At 30.7% G+C, this 18,496-nt stretch overlaps 1 protein-coding gene across 1 annotated transcript in view; it reads right to left on the bottom strand.

Annotated features, from left to right (window-relative positions):
* stumps overlaps positions 1 to 18,107 on the bottom strand; it is a 30,915-nt gene extending 12,808 nt beyond the window's left edge. The window contains exons 1-4 of the mRNA XM_064357880.1: positions 17,997 to 18,107; positions 17,504 to 17,637; positions 13,673 to 13,962; positions 10,836 to 11,079 (exon numbers count right to left, since the gene is read on the bottom strand). Of these exons, the coding sequence (XP_064213950.1) occupies positions 10,836 to 11,079; positions 13,673 to 13,962; positions 17,504 to 17,513 (544 nt within the window). The 5' untranslated portion in view covers positions 17,514 to 17,637; positions 17,997 to 18,107. The remainder of the gene's footprint in view (positions 1 to 10,835; positions 11,080 to 13,672; positions 13,963 to 17,503; positions 17,638 to 17,996) is intronic.
* Between the last annotated feature and the right edge of the window lie 389 nt (positions 18,108 to 18,496).

Genomic DNA, 18,496 nt, shown 5'->3' on the forward strand with positions numbered 1-18,496 from the left:
TTAAAAATAATCAATTCGGCCATAAATAAAGCTTATTACGAAGCGTCAAGTGAAAAGCTTCTCGTTGCCATAAAGTTGTCTTTGCGTCCGATGCAATTTCACATGTCAGTCCCTCCCCCAAAACTTTTCCCCATAAATAAATTTACAACAGCTAATTAAATATAAAGCGAGTTCCGTTCGGAACAAACAAAATCCGTATTATAATAGCCTAGTGTAAGTCATTTGTTAACCCGAGACGCCGGAAACCGGCGTCTCGACGCTCTCCTTCCCGTCGAAAATCACCTAAAACTACATCGACCGATAAAAAACCTCCGAAAAAACTCCATCCCCACAAATTACCTCGTTTCGTAATTTATTTTGAATAACAAATTTCGGCCTCTTTGAAGCAAAGGGATGCTGCCTTCATCTTTATTCACTGAGATGTAAAAAAAACTAACGATGAGATTAGATAAAAGGCGTTGTGACAACTTAATGATTTCTCTACGGTTGTGATAAGTGAATCTGAGATCAGGACAATGAGTCGGTGGCAAGTGTTGCACACGTGGCAAGCTTCCGGCTTGACATGAGACGATGGTAATGCTGGGACTGGCGATGGGTGCAAATATTTGACCACTGCCACAACGGGACGGAAAATTTTCCGAGACGGAAAAACACCAACATTGCCACAGGTGGAAAGTCATTAAATAATTACCGTTTCATTTACATTACACGGTTTTGAGACCATCTTGGGAGCGCCGGAAATGACGGCTGTTTATTTTATTACAGTGGAACGCCAGTACTAAGGACAACGCCTAAATAAAAAGAATCTTTCCGACATTTTCAGAAACAATAGTTTCTCTAATCAAATTTGAAAAAAATAAAAATTTTTTTGTTTTTTGATAATTATCGAAAATATGAACATATTCCGCACCAAAGTTTCAATAAAAAATACAACTATTTTTTTAATTACAGTGGGATGGCTTAATTGTAATAATATTTACACACACAAAAATTAATGTTTGAAAATAAATACAGTATATTCATTAGTTTAATTAGTGAAGCTTTTGGCAATAAATGTTTTCCGATAAAAATGACGATAATAATTTTGATAAAGGCTGAAAATATGGAGAGTTTTATGTAGGTACTGAAAAGGACAGTAACATTCTTAGCAAATACAGGGTGTTAGGGAATGGCTTAGCATAGCTTAGAGTTAAAAACCCGTTTCATTTTCCAGAAATTGCGTACTTTGTTCAGAAATTTTTAGTAATCCACCTGTTGAGAGCCACTGTGTGGCTTATGGTAGTTTATTGGCAGTTAATTTTTTCATTAAACAAAATAATGATTGTGGCGCATGGGCGTTTTGAGAATTTTTCAAAATTGTGACTAACATCTCAGTCCTGGCAAATTTTTTTTGTTTTTTTTTTGTAAAATTTAATAACAAAACATAAATTAAAATAGAAGAATAAATAGTGGACCAAGAATTAATTTACCTCTGCTGTTTTGTCAATAATATTAAAATTTACGCTAATTTTTATAATTCTAGTTCAGCGGTTCTCAAAATCTGGGACTTAAATTTCAAAATGATTTTTTAGGAAAACTATGCATTATGCTTAATCGATTTGTCTTGCCATTTTCTATCTACCTTTAAATTTTTGATAAACCATTCCCTAACACGCTGTATATTATTATAGACAAAGCAAAAAATGTTATAAGAAAACTAAAACCAGTTAGAAAATCATTAATTCATACAAAATTTACAAAAAAAATTTAGTGGTCCAACAAAATAATAAAAAGTCCTGAAGCAATACCAGCGAAACTAGAAAAAAATTACAACAAAATTAAGAGTAGTCCATAATTTTAACCATAAAAAATAAATACATATTCAGTTATCAAATATCTAATGGAAAAATAATTTCAGAGTAATCCATAAAAAAAATATTGCCATCGTTGTTAACAAAAATATGAAATAAATGAAAACTTAAAAAAATTAGATAAACCAAAGAGCAAACAAGATTGCAAAAGTTCTACTTCATAAGTTGAATAACGATTACAAAAAAAATAAATGGTACTATGAAATGACAAAACAAATTAAAAAAGTAAAAATATATAAAATTTGGAAAAGTAAGAAGGAGAAATGAGAAAACGAGTGAAAAGAAAAATAAATAGTGCAACAAAAAATGTAAGAAGAAAAGAAAAAAGAGTAATAATAAAAAGTAGAACCACAATATGTAAAATAAAAATTAAAAAAAAATAAATGCACATTCAGTTATCAAATATCTAATGGAAAAATAATTTCAGAGTAATCACATGAAAAAATATTGCAACCGTTTTTAAAAAGAAGTATGAAATTAATGAAAACTTAAAAAAATTAGATAAATCAAAAAGCAAAAAAAAATTGCAAAAGTTCTACTTCATAAGTTGAATAACGATTACAAAAAAAATGAATGGTACTATGAAATGACAAAACAAATTAAAAAAGTTAAAACATATAAAATTTGGAAAAGTTAGAAGGAGAAATGAGAAGACGAGTAAAAAAAAATAAAATAGAGAGAAGAACAAATATAGAATAAATAGTACGACAGAAAATGCAAGAAGAAACGAAAGAAGAGTAGTAATAAAAAGTAGAACCAAAATCTGTGAAAAGAAAATAAAAAAAGCAAAAAAATAAAAGACAAAGTCAAAAAGAGAAAGAAAATATAAAGCAAGGAAGCGCAAGCTAACTAAAAACAGAACCATATTTTTTCCAAAACTGTGTTTCAAAAAAGTCAAAGATTTTATCTTTTTTTTGTTCTGTTAAAATTTAAATTTTAACACACAAAAACGTACAGAAGAGTCGAATAAAAATTTGAAGAAATTTATTATCAAATAACAAAATGTATCTCCTCGGTAACCAACTGTAGCGTTCTAAAATAAAAACGAGATGAACTATTCTGAGACCAAGAGCTTCACATTTAAAGCCAAGAAACTCACAAACATTATTAATTTTCACGCGTAATTTAATGAATTCAAAAATATAAAACTAGATTTCCCCTGCAAAATAAAATTAGAGCTTCATATTAGATTAGAGCGCTTGCAAGCAGCTTTTTCATTCAATTTCCAATAATCCTGGAATTCCATGTTTTATTAAAAACACTTGTTTACCCTGAATCATTTCCGACAAACAAAATATGCGATTATGAAGTGCATGAGCACAAGTGTGTGATAGCAAAAAACCGACACTGGTAATAATTTATAAACAGCATAAAATATCCCATCTAAAATTGCAGCTAGTCATGATAACGGTTGTTGTTGTGACAGGGTGCAGAATTTTGCTTATTTCCAATTATTTGCTGCGATGAAAATAAATAAGATGGAGTTATAATCACTGCGGTCTAATTTTTATGTTTATTTTCTAAATGTAAATACGCGTCTAAAAATAAGCAGCTTCCTGTATCGACTAATGTGTTCGAGTAAAAATGTTGGTATTAGATCCAGCGCCTAGATTATTTACCAACAACAAATTACTCATCGCTGAAATTCCAAGACACTTTCTGCATGGCAATTTTTTCGGACGGATCCCGCTGCCAGACTTGAGCCCAAAATCTCAAATTTAACTTGTCAAACATTGTTTCATCCTCGTCGACATGCCCCGAACACGTTTCTAATAATCCACCGTCATTAAAAATATTCGGTTTCGGTGTAAAGTTACTTCTGCGAAGCTGGCAAAAAGCGGCGCTTTCGCGCCAAAAGAATCGGTTGCTGCTTTGGGTCCGATGAACGAATGAAAAAGTTTATTGATTTTGTGTCACCAAATTCCGAGAGGAATCGTAATAATGATTTGGGAAAGATGCGTCCCAGATGTTCAACTATCCGTTTGACCTGCGTTGTTTAGGAGTCTCTGGCCAGATGTAGGTACTGCCGGGGACAAAAACAGGGCCGAAGCCCGACATGACGCCACTTTTGATATTACACAGGCTTTGGACACTTGAAGTAAATTTAAAACGTAGATTACCTACTTGAGCCGGATCACCGACCGAAATAAACCACCAAGCCAGAAAGTTTTTTTTTATTCATTCATTTGCCTATTTTTTACGACTATTTACGGAAATTTGAGCAATTGCAAATGTAAACATCCTGGATATGTGATCGTTTTATGTTCTTAGAAATCGGGGAAGTGGATGCGATTACACTTTGAATTTCAATCAGCGAGATCGGGGGAAAATTGCATTTATGGATTTTTGGTTTTAGTGGCCTGAAAGCGACGGGAATAAAATAAGTTTAAAGACGTCTTATTTATTAGAAAGTCAACTTGAACTTGACTTTATTTTCAGGCTGATAGTGAAGTTGAAATGACATTTGTTTCAACAAAGGGAATGCACTCGAATGTTATTTCTTAGATGTTCAAAAGCTGTGTGGATTTACTTGAAATGTCAATAACATTGCTACTGTTGGGTAAAACGGGATTTATTATTATTTGTGTTTGAAACGTTTCAAATATTTCTGAAACATTTATTTTAATTCTTAATTTTTTCAATTTTACATAATTTTTTTTCCGTACCCACCCAAAAATGTAAATTTCAGTTTCAATAACTTACTGATTGATTACAAAAATGACAGAAACGTACTGAAAATTCAAAATTTGGGCTGCGAATACCTACGATAAAAGGATAAATGTAAGAAAAAAAAGTTGTAAATATTTAAATTTCATACAAAGAGGTCCAGCGTCCATAATTTTATGTTTAACAGTTCAAACAATAAACAGATTCAAAGCTGCTAAAGTTAGAGAAAGATTCGTCTTATTTTTTATTTAACTTGCTTTGTTGTCTGTCTGTCTGTTTCATATTTTTGGAGCCAAAATCGAAAGGGTTCCAGTTGTCCCAATGAACTGAAATTTTGCATACTTACGTAATCAGCGTGACAATGCAATCCTATGTAGTTAAAGGGTTTTTAAGTTTTAGATTATGTTCACAAATAGGTTTTCGATGTGTACATACCGTAACTTATACCAACATTAACGGTACGTTGGTCTTTGGGAAATATATTAACACCTAATCATTTTCATTACGTTTCGTTACAAACAAATGTCGTTATTTTTTTTACTTATTTATTTTGGACGATAGAGTATAGACATAGAACAGAGGTTAGTATGTGTTTTCAATGCTAACAGCTGTTTTCTATCACATACCACTAAACAAGTTTGCACATATCAGCAAAATAATGGTGCTAGAATAATACGGCGAAACTAAATCTCAGGGAAAAAGACGTTTAGAATAAGTAAAGACTAAAAAGCAATAAATAAAAAAATAAAAAAATGTTTTTTTAGAAAAAGCTTTTATTTAAAAGATGCACTGAAAAGAAAAAAAAAATAAATCTCTCTATCAGGAGAGAATATTTTGCTTACAAATTAGAAATTTAAAATTTATAAAAGCTTAGGGGACGGTCATATGTCATAACTCATAACAATATGGCATTACTTTCTTAAATTGAGCACTGTTCCTAAAACTTTTATAAATTTTAAAATCCCAATTTGTAAGTAAAAATATTCTTTTCTGATAGAGAAACATTATTTTTCTTTATCTTTTAGCATTTTAAAGAAATATTTTTTTTTAATTCCTTTATTACTGTAATTGAGTTAAACCTAAACACTTGAAAACAGAGATATATAAAGAAAATTTAAATTTTTTTAGATACTCAGCCATCTTATTTGAAAAATATGGGTTAAGTTGGTAAAAATTTGTTTTTTTTTTTGCAATAACAGGCACATACAAAAATATTTTTCGATAAATTATTTGCACTATACAAAACAATATTCACCAAAAAAATTACAAGTATTTGTTGAACCACTGGAAAGGATGAATTGCATTTCAAATAAAAAAAATAAAAACTAAGTAAAAATAATAAAACTAAAACCACTTGGAAAATCTTTAATTCAGGAGTAGAAATTTAAAAGATAAAAATAATACTAAATTCTATTTGTCCAACAAAATAATAGAAAATTCTGAAGCAATAGTAACAGAATTTTATAATAGTTATTATTTATTATACAAGACGATAAAGAGATTGTTTATTTACGAATTGAAAAGGTTACGTTCAAGAGTGACGAAGGTAAATATTAATAAAGTTTTTTTTTTCAAAACAGTAACATGATTTCAGAACAAATCACTCAACATTTCTTTGAGATTTACCAAAAGACTCTGATTGTGTAAGTTAATTATTATACCATATTAAAGAATTGCTTTTTTGAAGTGAAGCTTTATCTATCACCTTTGAAATGTAATAATTTATAATAGAAACTAATAATTTGCATTATTTACAAAACAAATAAACAATTTTTTTAAGTTTTATAAGCATCGATTAATTTTTCTTTAACAATTTTTTTAAATATTTGGATTTTTTAAATTTTATTCTTTTTAAAACTTATACGACTAAAAACTACAGCGCTATCTAGCGATAGTAATGGAACTAGCAAGAACGGAGACACGTCGTATCGCATCCTAGTATTTAAAATCGTATCACAACTAAATTAATTTTGAGAATTTGTTAAAACATAAAATTAGAGAAAAAATGAACTGTAACTTACTAAAGAATGATTTATCAGTTAACTAAATAAAATAAAAAATTATCTTTACTAAATATCGTGTTTAAATCGTGAAAATAAATATTTCTAAGTCAGAGTTTCTATGTTAAAAAATCGATAGGTTAAACCAAAGGTAATTGTTAAGAGTTTTCCAACAAAAAAAATTAGTATGAAGTCTACCATTGTTTAATTCTTTGGAAATCCTCTATTAGTAATCAAGGTAAGGTTGACAGTTTTTTTCCCTCTAGCTCATAAATCGCGTCACCTTCACATACCCCATTATCCTCGTCTGAGATTGGACATTTATGACAATCACAATTCGAATTCATAAGGGACCATTCAAATAATTTCAGTCACGTTTAGGGAGACAATCACACCAATTCATCCATCCTTGAGACTTATTTTTGACCCTCGACTGACTGGATTTCATTTGCCAGAGGAAATTCCGGCTTAAAGCTGCGAGCTTAAAGCTCCGATTTATCAAAGTTATTTCAGCCGATTTGCAAATTGATTGGTGGCGATTATCTCCAAATATGACTTTTTATATGCAGATGCAGGACTTCCGTCGCATCCTTTCATGGAAATAAGACACACGTGCGCAGGATGTCACGATCCAAGATGGCCGCCCTTCATCCCTAATTACCGAAAAGCGTTAAAACCCCTTGAAAACTTACATCAACAGCACATCACAGTCAAAACGCGCACCTGTGGCCACCTTTTCAACACTGCAAAAATCGAATCTGACAATCAATCCACGTTTAATTTGGTGGGGGCGAAAATGGCCGATGGACGTGAGTGGAGGATTGATGAATACGGATATCCTCTGGGTCTTCTTGCGGGCTTAAGGAGTCGGGGCGCATATGCGGTTATGTAATTGACTAGGCAATTGAGTATATTGGCCGGAAGTGATGAGTACGTTACTTTTTACGGATAATTAATCGGTTTCCTGCGGACAATAACAAGGGAGTCTTGCATTTCCGCGAAGACTGATTTTTCGATGAATGCCAATTGGAAGATGAGGTAAATGAACCGAAGGAGCGCCGCAGAAGGAAATAAACTTCGATGAATCCGAAAGTGTAGTTTGTATTTTTTTAATAGAATTTTGACCACGTTTGACAAAAAAATGTTTTTTGAAGCGATTTTTTTCATTCAATGATTTCATGTAAAACATTGTGACCTATGTATGATTTATACAGGCTGTTCCGTCTAAACCCCACATAAAGATAGTCATCTGAAAATGTGTGTACGGCCATAATCTCTTAAGTCCAGCTCAATGAAAATATTTTCAAGATGGTGACACTTCCGGTTATACCGGAAGTCGCTATCAACTTCCTTATTTTAAATAGAAAGCTACGTTTTTTAATGCGTTTTTGGATTACTAGAGTTATTTTAAGGTAGTTTTCATAAGCTCTACCTATACCTAAATTTAGCCGTTTACGAAATATTTTGGGTTTTTAATTTTTTGGATTTGCACCTTCCAGTTCAAAAGTCTGCCATTTTTAAAATTTTAGAAATATTTTTTAGCTCATTTGAAAGAGGAAGCTTAGATCTTTTCGTTGGTGTTTTCAAATTTCAAAAAAGGAATAACAAACTCCAAATTTTTAAAGTTAAGTTTACAGAACTTTAAGCACCCATAACTCATTTTTTTCAAATGAAATGCCGAAAGTTTTATTTCACTAAATGGTAGAGAATTTAATTCTGCATCGATCTGTATTAACATTCCCTATATTGTGTTTAATAGTTTTCAATAACTTTTTTTTGGAATTGAGAAATTCATTAACCCAGGTTTATTCTCATACTTTGTCATAAAAACGAATGAAAAAATGTGAGAAATTAAAGTTTTTTAAACCAACATTCAATGAATGTGTTTTGTTTTTAGGGGTTGGATAACACAATTTTGAACAGAGTTTATCAGAAGTTTAATCAGAAATATTTTTATGACTCCAAAAATAGCTCAGGTTAGTAAGAAATCTCCTACAATGACAAAAAAAGCAATATAACTTAAAAATTATCACAGATAGGTATAGGGAATGCTAATACAGATCGATGCAGAAAAAAATTCTCCTCCATCTAGTAAAATAAAAATTAGGACATCCCATTTGAAAAAATTAAGTTAAGGGTACTTGAAGTTGACCAAACTTAACCTTAAAATTTTTGGGTTTATTAACTTAATTTTCAATTTTGAACACACTGAAGAACAGATATAGGCCTTCTTCTTTAATTCTCCAAATATGAGTTCAAAGTCTCTAAAACTAAGCGAATTATCGATTTTTTAAGTAACAGGTGCGAATCCAAAAATTTTCAAAAAATCCAAAATATCTCAACAACGGTTAAACTTAGGTATAGGGAAAGCTGATAAAAACGACCTTAAATTAACTCAACTAATCCAAAAACGATGTGAAAAACATAGCTTTCCATTTACAATAAGAAAGTTAATAGCGACTTCCGGTATACCCGGAAATGCCACCATCTTGAAAATATTTTCATTGAACAGAACTCAACGAATTATGGCTGAGTACCAAGTTTCAAATAAATATCTCTATTAGAACTTTTAATGCTTCTAATGTGAGGTTTAAACGGAACACCCTGTAGAACCTGATTCACCGAATTTCGTTTATTATTAATTTATAAATTTAATATATTTAATTTATGTACGTATTAAATTAATGTAAAAATAATATATGGAGATTATGCCCTAACGCATTTCAATATTCCAATGAAAAATTCATTTTTCTGGCAAACGATATTAAAAGAGAGGGAAAACTGATGAAAAATTAAATACGTTTAAAAATTGAGTAACAAACGTGTGAATATGCATAAAAAATTTAAAGGATATGAAATTGCACAATTTATTTCTAAAACACCTTTTATAAATCGAGACATCATCCTTATACAGGCTGGGGCAAAAGTAATGTCGTTCATCGCGTTCATCAGGGGTGTTATTATGACATTATTTTTGCCTCACCTGGTAGTAAACAGTTTTTATCCATTAGTTAGTTGTCTTGTTTCCGTATTTTGTTTACGAAATATTTTTAATTTAATTTTTAAGTATCGGATCAACTATCGAAAAGACGTTCAGTAAAACAAAAAAAAATAAAACAAATTCCGGTGTTTTACCTAAGCAAGTTGATTTTTAATAATTTTTAATGATTTTTTTCTTAGCAACCGTCTTAATAGTTACTTTTTGTTTCCAATGTTGTCAGTTTTAACTTATTGTTAAATTTGTTAGTTAGGTAAAACGAGGTTAAATAAGGGTAATGTTTAACTGTTAAGATGTACAGTTTTTAGAGCAGTAAAATAAAAAATATCTGTATTTAAATAAGAGTAAGTACAAGATAAAAAAAATTACAGGCTCATAGAACATTAAATTATCATTAGTAAGAGAGAAAAATACTGCAAAATATCAAAAATTATAAGTATGCTAAAAAAATTAAAACTTTTACAGTTCCATATTTTTCAATCCGCAAAATCGTATCTTTATTTTCAATACTCCGTAAATAAAAAAGTAAAAAAAATTAGACAAACCAAAGACAAAATTGAAGATATACTACTATTTCAAAAAGCTAGTTTGCAATATTTTATTAAAAGATAAAACCTGAGTGTCATACGCTGTTCAATTAAAAGCGATTTGATCCGAACTACGAATTAAAAAAAATCCTGTAGATATTTGAAACTTCATTTCTAAAAAATACCAGGACAAGTAAAAAGAAAAGTAAAGTAAATTCTTCTTGCGCTGCCCAATTTTTAGGTAAAACTTCATAAACTTATAAACCCCTCAATAGTGTTTGATTTTGCAGAAATGGACCAAACACTTATGAACGATTGCAATTTTGAATATTGCAACTTCAAAGTCCGCTCAAACGACTTTGCAGGTCTTTGCAAAGTTGAGTAAGCAAATAGGATTTTGAACTTGAATATTTAAAGGTCAATTTAGTTGTAATGGTTATTTTGGTACTAAATTAATCAAACTATGGCTTAGTTCCTGTGAAAAGAACTCGAAACAAAGTGTTTTTTATTTCTCCTCCTCATCTCTAAGCGCTCCATTCATCTCGTTATCTCCTTATTTTTAATCCATCGCCGTTAAAATTTTCCACAAACATAAACTCCAACTCAATCGTCTGTTATAAACTCCAAACCCCACACGACTCTGTTTACACTCCCACCCCACAACAAACGCATTGTTTTTCCAACCATTACAATCACAAACAAGCATTATAACAAGAGTTCGTCGTCTTAAATTATACAACGACATCATTGTCTCCATTATCAAATCACACTACATTGATAAATTGCGACTTACCTCTCGTACAACGAGGACACCGCTTCCTGGGATAAGACGCGTGTCTTAGTGCGTGATCGTCGAAAATGGGGGAGTCCCCGGCGGACGTCGCGTGAACTATGGCCAGGGGAAAGTCGTCCTTGAAGCTTCGAGACGAAGACGCCACACTTGTGCTCCTTTCACGGGAGATGAACGTCCCGATGGAGTGGCGACGTTTGCTGGGAGAGCAGTTGTAATAAGTCGCCGTTTCCTCCCCCAAAAACACCTAAAAAAATATTTTTTTCACAATTTTGATTCCATTTTATACTTGAAATTTTGTTATTACAAAGGTTTAGTCAAAGAATTCTTTATTTCAACCCCTAATCATAAAACGTTTTTTAAAAATTATTCAAATGCTAGAAAAAAAAACTGTAAATTGTAAATTTTACATAAAACTGTTCTCTTGATTTTTTTTATATTATTTAAATTAAAAAAGTTGAGCGTAGTTAAAAATGTAGAGATGAAATGTACAATTAAAAAACATCGTCATAAACACTTGATTATTACGTAAAATTTTCTGCTGGGTTCGAATACGAAGGTCTTTTTTGATGTAAAATTGCCAATATGGAAAACACGTTTCAATGAAAAATTTACAAAAACATAAAATTGGACAAATTTTGCATTTACGTCGTCGTATCTTTCTTCTAGATAAAAGAAATTTCTTTTTTTTTTGAAAGATTCTCCAAATTTCTGGACTAAGTTTTGATAAAAACAAACAAAAAATTACAGGTGGCATATTTATGTAGCAAAATATTCAAGTTGAGAGAAATTTGGAGCTAATTTCTTTTTGCAAATTTTTCGAGGTTTAAAAAAATGGTTAACAATTTTAGTGAGTTAAAATTGAATCAAAATTTAGTGCCTAAGATAAACTTGAATTTTTATACAGGGCGTTCAAAGTCAGAATCATGTGTAGATTACGGGAGAAATTCTGAACAATTTCTAAAGTCATATTTTAAAAAATCTGCTGCTACACACTCATCTTGTTAACTTCTTCAGTTTTCATTATTGTTTATTGTTTTTATGTTTCACACTAACTTATCGTTCCCTAACACCATGATCATTTCCTAGCTGCTTTTTTTATAAAATAATACAAACTAAAATTTTGCAAAAACTCAAAATTTCTAGATGTGCCAATACTAGGTGTCATTGTCTAGAAAACCGTTTCAAAAACAATTCATTTTTATTCAAAATTTGTTCTTTATCAGTAACTTTATTACATATTTTTTTACTATTTTTACTTTTGTGTGTATAGGCATTTCTCTCCGATTTTTGAGCTCCCTGTATAAATTACCGTAAAATAGAAGTAATTTTTGTCAATTCTCGAAAAGTGGTTACTAGTTTTTTTAAGTTATATTTTTTTATAATAGTTTTATTATACAAGACGATAAAAACACTGTTCTACGAGTTAAAATGTTAAGTGCAAGATTGTCGAAGTCATAAGTGAATTTATTTTACGAGTAGATAAACAATCTTGATCGAGGTGTATCTAATAATACAGAATTTTTTTCTAAAGTAAGAATTCAAAATTACGAAAAAAAGTTTTTGTAGTGATAAAGATATCAAACTGAGTTAAAACTCTTATGACAAAAAATTGATCTTTTTTAACAAGATTAGCACTTCCAAGTTAGATTTTTATTGAGTTTTGGCACTTTTTTTAAAATTTATTTGGTGAAAACGACAATTCTTACACCATTAAACAAAAAAATTCTAAAGAAAAAAATTGGTTTTTTATCAGTAACTTTTCACATATTTTTTTACTATTTTTACTTTTGTGTGTATAGACATTTCTCTCCGATTTTTGAGCACCCTGTATAAATCACCGTAAAATAGAAGTAATTTTTGTCAATTCTCGAAAATTGGTTAATAGTTTTATATAAGTTTTATTATTTTATAATATTTTTATTATACAAGACGATAAAGACACTGTTCTACGAGTTAAAAGGTTAAGTGCAAAAGTCATAGTTGAACTTATTTTACGAGTAGATAAACAATCTTGATCTAATAACACATAATTTTTTTTCTAAAGTAGAATTTCAAGTTTAAGAAAAAAATTTGTAGTGATAAAGACATCAAACTGAGTTAAAATTCTTAAGACAAAAAATTCTTTGATCCTTTTTTAACAAGATATAGTTAGATTTTTATTTTGAGTTTTGGCACTTTTTTTAAATTTATTTAGCGAAAACTACAAATCTTACAACATTAAACAAAAAAAAATTGAAATTACATATTTTTGTTAAATTTTAAGCATTTATGCAATATTTATTTTTTATGGCTCTAACCGATTTAGAATAATTTTCAAAAAACACTCTATTTTTTATATTATTTTTTTTCTTTATTTTTTTCTTTCAAGCCCTTCTTAAAAGTTAAAACAAATTTTTAATAACTAAATATTTTTTAGATCTTTACAGTAACTTACAGGTGTTCCAGCGAGACATCACCTAAAATTACTTTAAAAGTACAGGGTTTTTCAACCTAAATTTCATTACATTTTTGAACGTAGATTTTGAGTTAACCTTGTACTAACAATTCTGTAGAGATTTTCTTGACAAAACCAAGTTTTTTTTAAAATTTATTACATAAAAACTAAGAATCCTAGAAAAATTGAGATTTTACCACAGTAAAGAGTATACTGTACTATATGTTTAGCTCATTGCAACTTGGAACGTAAAACAATTAAGAAAAAAAATTAAAAATAACATAGAAATTATTATTTGCTAAAAATTTCACTCTTCGACTACTAAAACAATAGTTAATACATTTTTAAAGTTAAACAAAGACACCCTGTATATTTAGGTTTATTTAACTGGGTTATTACTGACCTCATCGCCAGAGAGTTCTGCCTCCTCCGAGGTGGGCAAAAGGTTGTAGAGCAGGTCCTGGTGCTCCCTCGTGCGCAGGGAGTTGGACCTGGAGGCTTGGTGCTTGAAGGCCAGGTCGGGGTCGATGTCTGAGAGCCTGGGCTCGCCCATGATGAGGAGCTCCTGGTTGGAGTCGGCCGAGTTGGAGCTGACGGATCTGAGGAAGGAGCGCAAGGAGCGCTTGTTCTTGTCGTCCATCTTCTGGGCCCTTTTGGGCGCTTCTGCCGCCACGGAGAAGTACGAAGGGTTGTCTGCAGGTAAAGCCGGCCGTGAATACTAATTCCGAGTGGTGGAGGAAGTCAAAGATCCGACAGGATGTGAGAGGTGGCGCATTTTAAGCGATTGTGTTTACTTTTGAGATGAGTTTCTTGGTAATTATTTATGCTGCGATGGTGATCGTTTGTATACGCGGCACGATGGGATGGATGGATGGATGGATGGATTCTCGATGGGAGGATGGGCAATGCACTCGGAAACAAATATTTATAAGCTTTGACAAAATTTTCATTGGCCCAATTTTGTGAAATTTTATCGCGGCTGTTGGCGCTTTTCCAGCACTTTCATCAGATAAACTCGTCACTCGCTTTCCATTTTTATCGGGAAAGTTCGGTTTTAAAATGTTGGGCGTTCAAAAAATGGTCAGGTCAGGTCAATTATTTCGTCCAAAAATTTCTGTTTGCTGTTATTTTCCTATTCAGGTATTACGTTACTTTGAAAGTTTAGTTTTCCGAGTTTAACATAATTTATGAATAATGTATAGAGCTTTCTTTTAATTGCGGTGGCGTCAGCAGTTGTACGAAACCGCAAAATGTCTGTATCACATGCACATGTATTTACACGTGTTGTGGAATGTCAGAAATGTGGGGGGATTTAATAATTTGGGATTTGTGTGGGGGACGCTGAAACATCCGATTTTGTGGAAATCGGGAAGAATGTGCTTTCGAGCAAATCTGGTGACACAAGACGTGCTTTAAATAACGAAAAGAACAACAAAAATAAAGATAAATTTTAAGTTAAAATTTTGAAAACACTGAAAAAGATATCCAAAAACTATCGAAAATATTTTTTCCGCACGTCAAAAATATGCTTCTTATGTAATTATAAATTATAATATTATAAATATTATAAATTCACTAATTATAAATAAAAAGTATCGCTACTTTAACCACTTTTTGCAAATCTGTGGTAAACTAAAAGTAAACTTTCGCCCTTTTTTCTAGTTTTCTTTGTTATCAATGAACTTTTAATAACTGTGTCATGACTTTTTTGAATATTTTCAAATAATTTAAATTTAATTCACCAACAACTGCCTAATTAAAGTAAAAAGAAATTAGGTAATACCTAATGCAATACGATAATCATAAAATGTTGAAAATATTTTATTCTGGTCTGAACTACTACTTAATTTAAAAAATAAGAATTTTTAACGTAAGAAGATATTAAATTATTAAATCTATAAATAAAAAAAACGTTTATACGAGTATGAGCATCTAGAGAAATAAAAATGCTACATATTTATAAAATTCTATTTTATTAATATTTCCTTAAGCCGGCAACTTCTTTTAATTGATTTCATTTTTAATTTTAATTTAATAATCCACTAATAAATCTGAGACACTGATTTAAATAATTATATTAGCAAATCATCAATAAGATTTTTCTGATTTTTGCAGAAAACAAAGCTTTTCAAAAAGGCCTTCGACTGCAAAGAATAGGAAAACACCAACTGACATATTAATATTTTTTTTGTTTTCTCATATTTTTTTATTTTGTCTTATTTTTGGTGAATCTTCTTTCAGATTTTTCTGATTCCTGCAGAAAAGCTTATCAAAAGAGTTTTCAATTGTAAAAATAATAAATTTTCAAAAAACACTTGTTAGGGCTTACAAACATTTTTTGGTTCCCAAAATATTTTGTAAGTAAAGAAAGAAAAAAGAACTTGAACTGCAAGAATAATTAATATAGTAATGTGACACTTCTTGGGGCTTACGTAATTTTTTTAATATTTTCTTAAATATTTTATCATTAGGTCGTTTTTAGACGAAGTATTTTTAGCGAATTATACGACCAAGTTTTCTGATTTTTGCAAAAAGCAAAGCTAATCGAAAGTGCTTACGAACCTCAACCTCTTAGGAATTTACTAAATGTTTTGTTTTTCTAAAGAAATTTTGTCATTTGCTCGTTTTTAGAAATATTATTTTTTGTAAAAAACAATAGAAAGAGCTCTAGTTAGAAAAAAAAAATTAAACCGACAATTAGTTTTTTGGATTTCAATACTTTTTTTGGTAGATATTCTCAAAATATATGTTTTGTCACTGCTTCGTTTTTACATGAATCCGTACAATTTTTATGATTTTTGTTGAAAAGAGCCTTAATTGCAAAAAATAATAAACCCAGAATAACATCTTAAAATTTAATAACTGTTTTTGTTTTTTTTTAGACATTTTGTTATTTACTCTATTTCAGCTGAGTTATTTTTTATTTTCGAACTTTTTGGTTCTCAAAATATTTTATAAGTAAAGTAAAAAAAAAGAACTTGGACTGCAAGAATAATTAATATAGTAATGTGACACTTCTTGGGGCTTACGTAATTTTTTTGATTTTTTCTCAAATAGAAAACAATAGAAAGGGCTTTAGTGAGAAAAAAATATTAAACCGTCAATCACTTTTTTGGATTTCAATAATTTTTTTGGTAGATATTCTCAAAATATATATTTTTTCACAGCTTCATTTTTACATGAATCCGTACAATTTTTATGATTTTTGTTGAAAACAGCCTTAATTGCAAAAAATAATGAACCCAGAATAACTTCTTGAAACTTTAATAACTATTTTTGTTTTTTTTTAAACATTTTGTTATGTACTCTTTACTATTTTTTGTTTTCGAATTAAAATTTTCGTGATTTTTCCAGAAAAAACACTTATGTGTTAATTAAATTTCATAATACCTACAGAGTGTTAGGAAATAGCTTAGAAATACTTCGCATGAATTTGTCATAATTAGGTCATATTATTTTTCCAAAAAGTGCGTACCTTCTTCTGAAATTTGTATTAACCCAGCTGTTGAGAACCACTGTGTGGCTTATGGTAGTTTATTAGCAGTTCATTTGTGTAGGAGGTTCGAATCCCGGTCTTGGCAGAGAAAAAAAATGTTTTTTTTTGTAAGATTTAATAAGAATAATGTAATGGACCAAGAAGTTAATTTACCTCTGCTGTTTTGACGATAATATTAAAATTTTCCCTAATTTTTATAATTCTAGTTCAGAGGTTCTCAAAATTTGGGACTTTAATTCTTGAACAATTTTTTGGGAAAACTATGCATTTTTGATTTACATAAATTTTGCTCAATCGATTTGCTTGTTTCTCGTATCAAAGAGACATTCATTATTAATTTATTTCCAAATTTTCCAAAAACCATTAACTCAAACATAACTGATTATTCAAAAAAAAATAAACCATACCTAATTTTTGCCTTCTTGTATTCGTGATTGTTTGAACTTCACAGAAAAATTAAAAGAATGTAGTACGTGACATATATTGAAATTTAACGTTTATATGAAATACTTCCTAATCTACATACTCAACTAATTAAGTAATTAATCTTAAAAATGTTTCTGGTGACGATAAGAAAGTAAGTCTTTCGTAATTTTTGTGTGGCTTGTATTAAACGAGGGTTAGCCACAGTTTGGCTTGTGTCCGATTGCCACATCACTCCCAACAAAGCTTCTTAGTACCCATCAAAAGTCCCAATAAAATCCCGGAATAAAATTTAAATAGCTAATTCACACGCACCAAGATCCATTGTTCCAGCTAAATCCAATCGTCTAATATTCAGGTGCCTCAAGTTGGACCATCGAGGACGTGAGCGGAAACTTCATTTGTGGCTGCATCTACTTTAGGAACGCATTTATTTAAAGCTTGTAAATCTGAAACAAGAGTACAACCATTGACAATCCTGCTGAACCCAACAATGACTCAACTGTAATTCGCTCTTTTACTTGATAATAGAGATATCCAAATAAAAGCCTCCATTATCTAATTATACCTCGCGTCTAACTGCCTCTAACGACTGTCAACAAGCCGAAAACGACCCAGAATGACCAGTGCCAAAGCTAATTTTAGCCCGAAAAGACACTCCATTGAAGCGATTTCATGAATCAAATTCCAGAAATCGGAGCCGATTTTTTACCACGTGCTAGTTGCTATTTTCAGGCTTGTGACTAAGTCGTGCTATTTGTTTATTCGCTACAAATCGACGCGATTTATCAAAATATTTGACACCTACCACGAAAAGCTCAGCACTTGACACTCGCGCACTGCTCGGACTTAAGTCGACACGAGACTGAAGCTTGCTGAAGCAAGGCAACTTTTCAGGAGTAGGGGACCAAGTTGTGACAGCAGCTGAAACAGGGGCTTCAGGAGGGGGCACGAGCCCTTGCTGATGGCTTTATTTCGCGTGATTTATGGATTTGGACGCTGGGATCAAGGGGTTTGATCCAGGGGAGGCTGGAGGTGGAGATGGTATTTTTAGATCGGAGGTTATTGCTGTATTTATTTTGTTTTGATGTTCGGCTCGGATTTATTACGGTTAATATAGCTACTATTAGCAGTGAAAACATTGTAAAATTACACGAAGCAAAGATCGAAAATGGAAGAGAGTTTGATAATGTTTTTCACATTTTGGAAACTGTTCGAAGAGTAATTAAGGTTTTTCGCAAATATTTACTGTAAGTAAAGTAACTAACGTCCAATATTTATTATTTGTTAGAGTTTAGTATAGATTCT

This window comes from Tribolium castaneum, chromosome 7, assembly GCF_031307605.1.
Source record: "Tribolium castaneum strain GA2 chromosome 7, icTriCast1.1, whole genome shotgun sequence".
Taxonomy (NCBI): Eukaryota; Metazoa; Arthropoda; class Insecta; order Coleoptera; family Tenebrionidae; genus Tribolium; species Tribolium castaneum.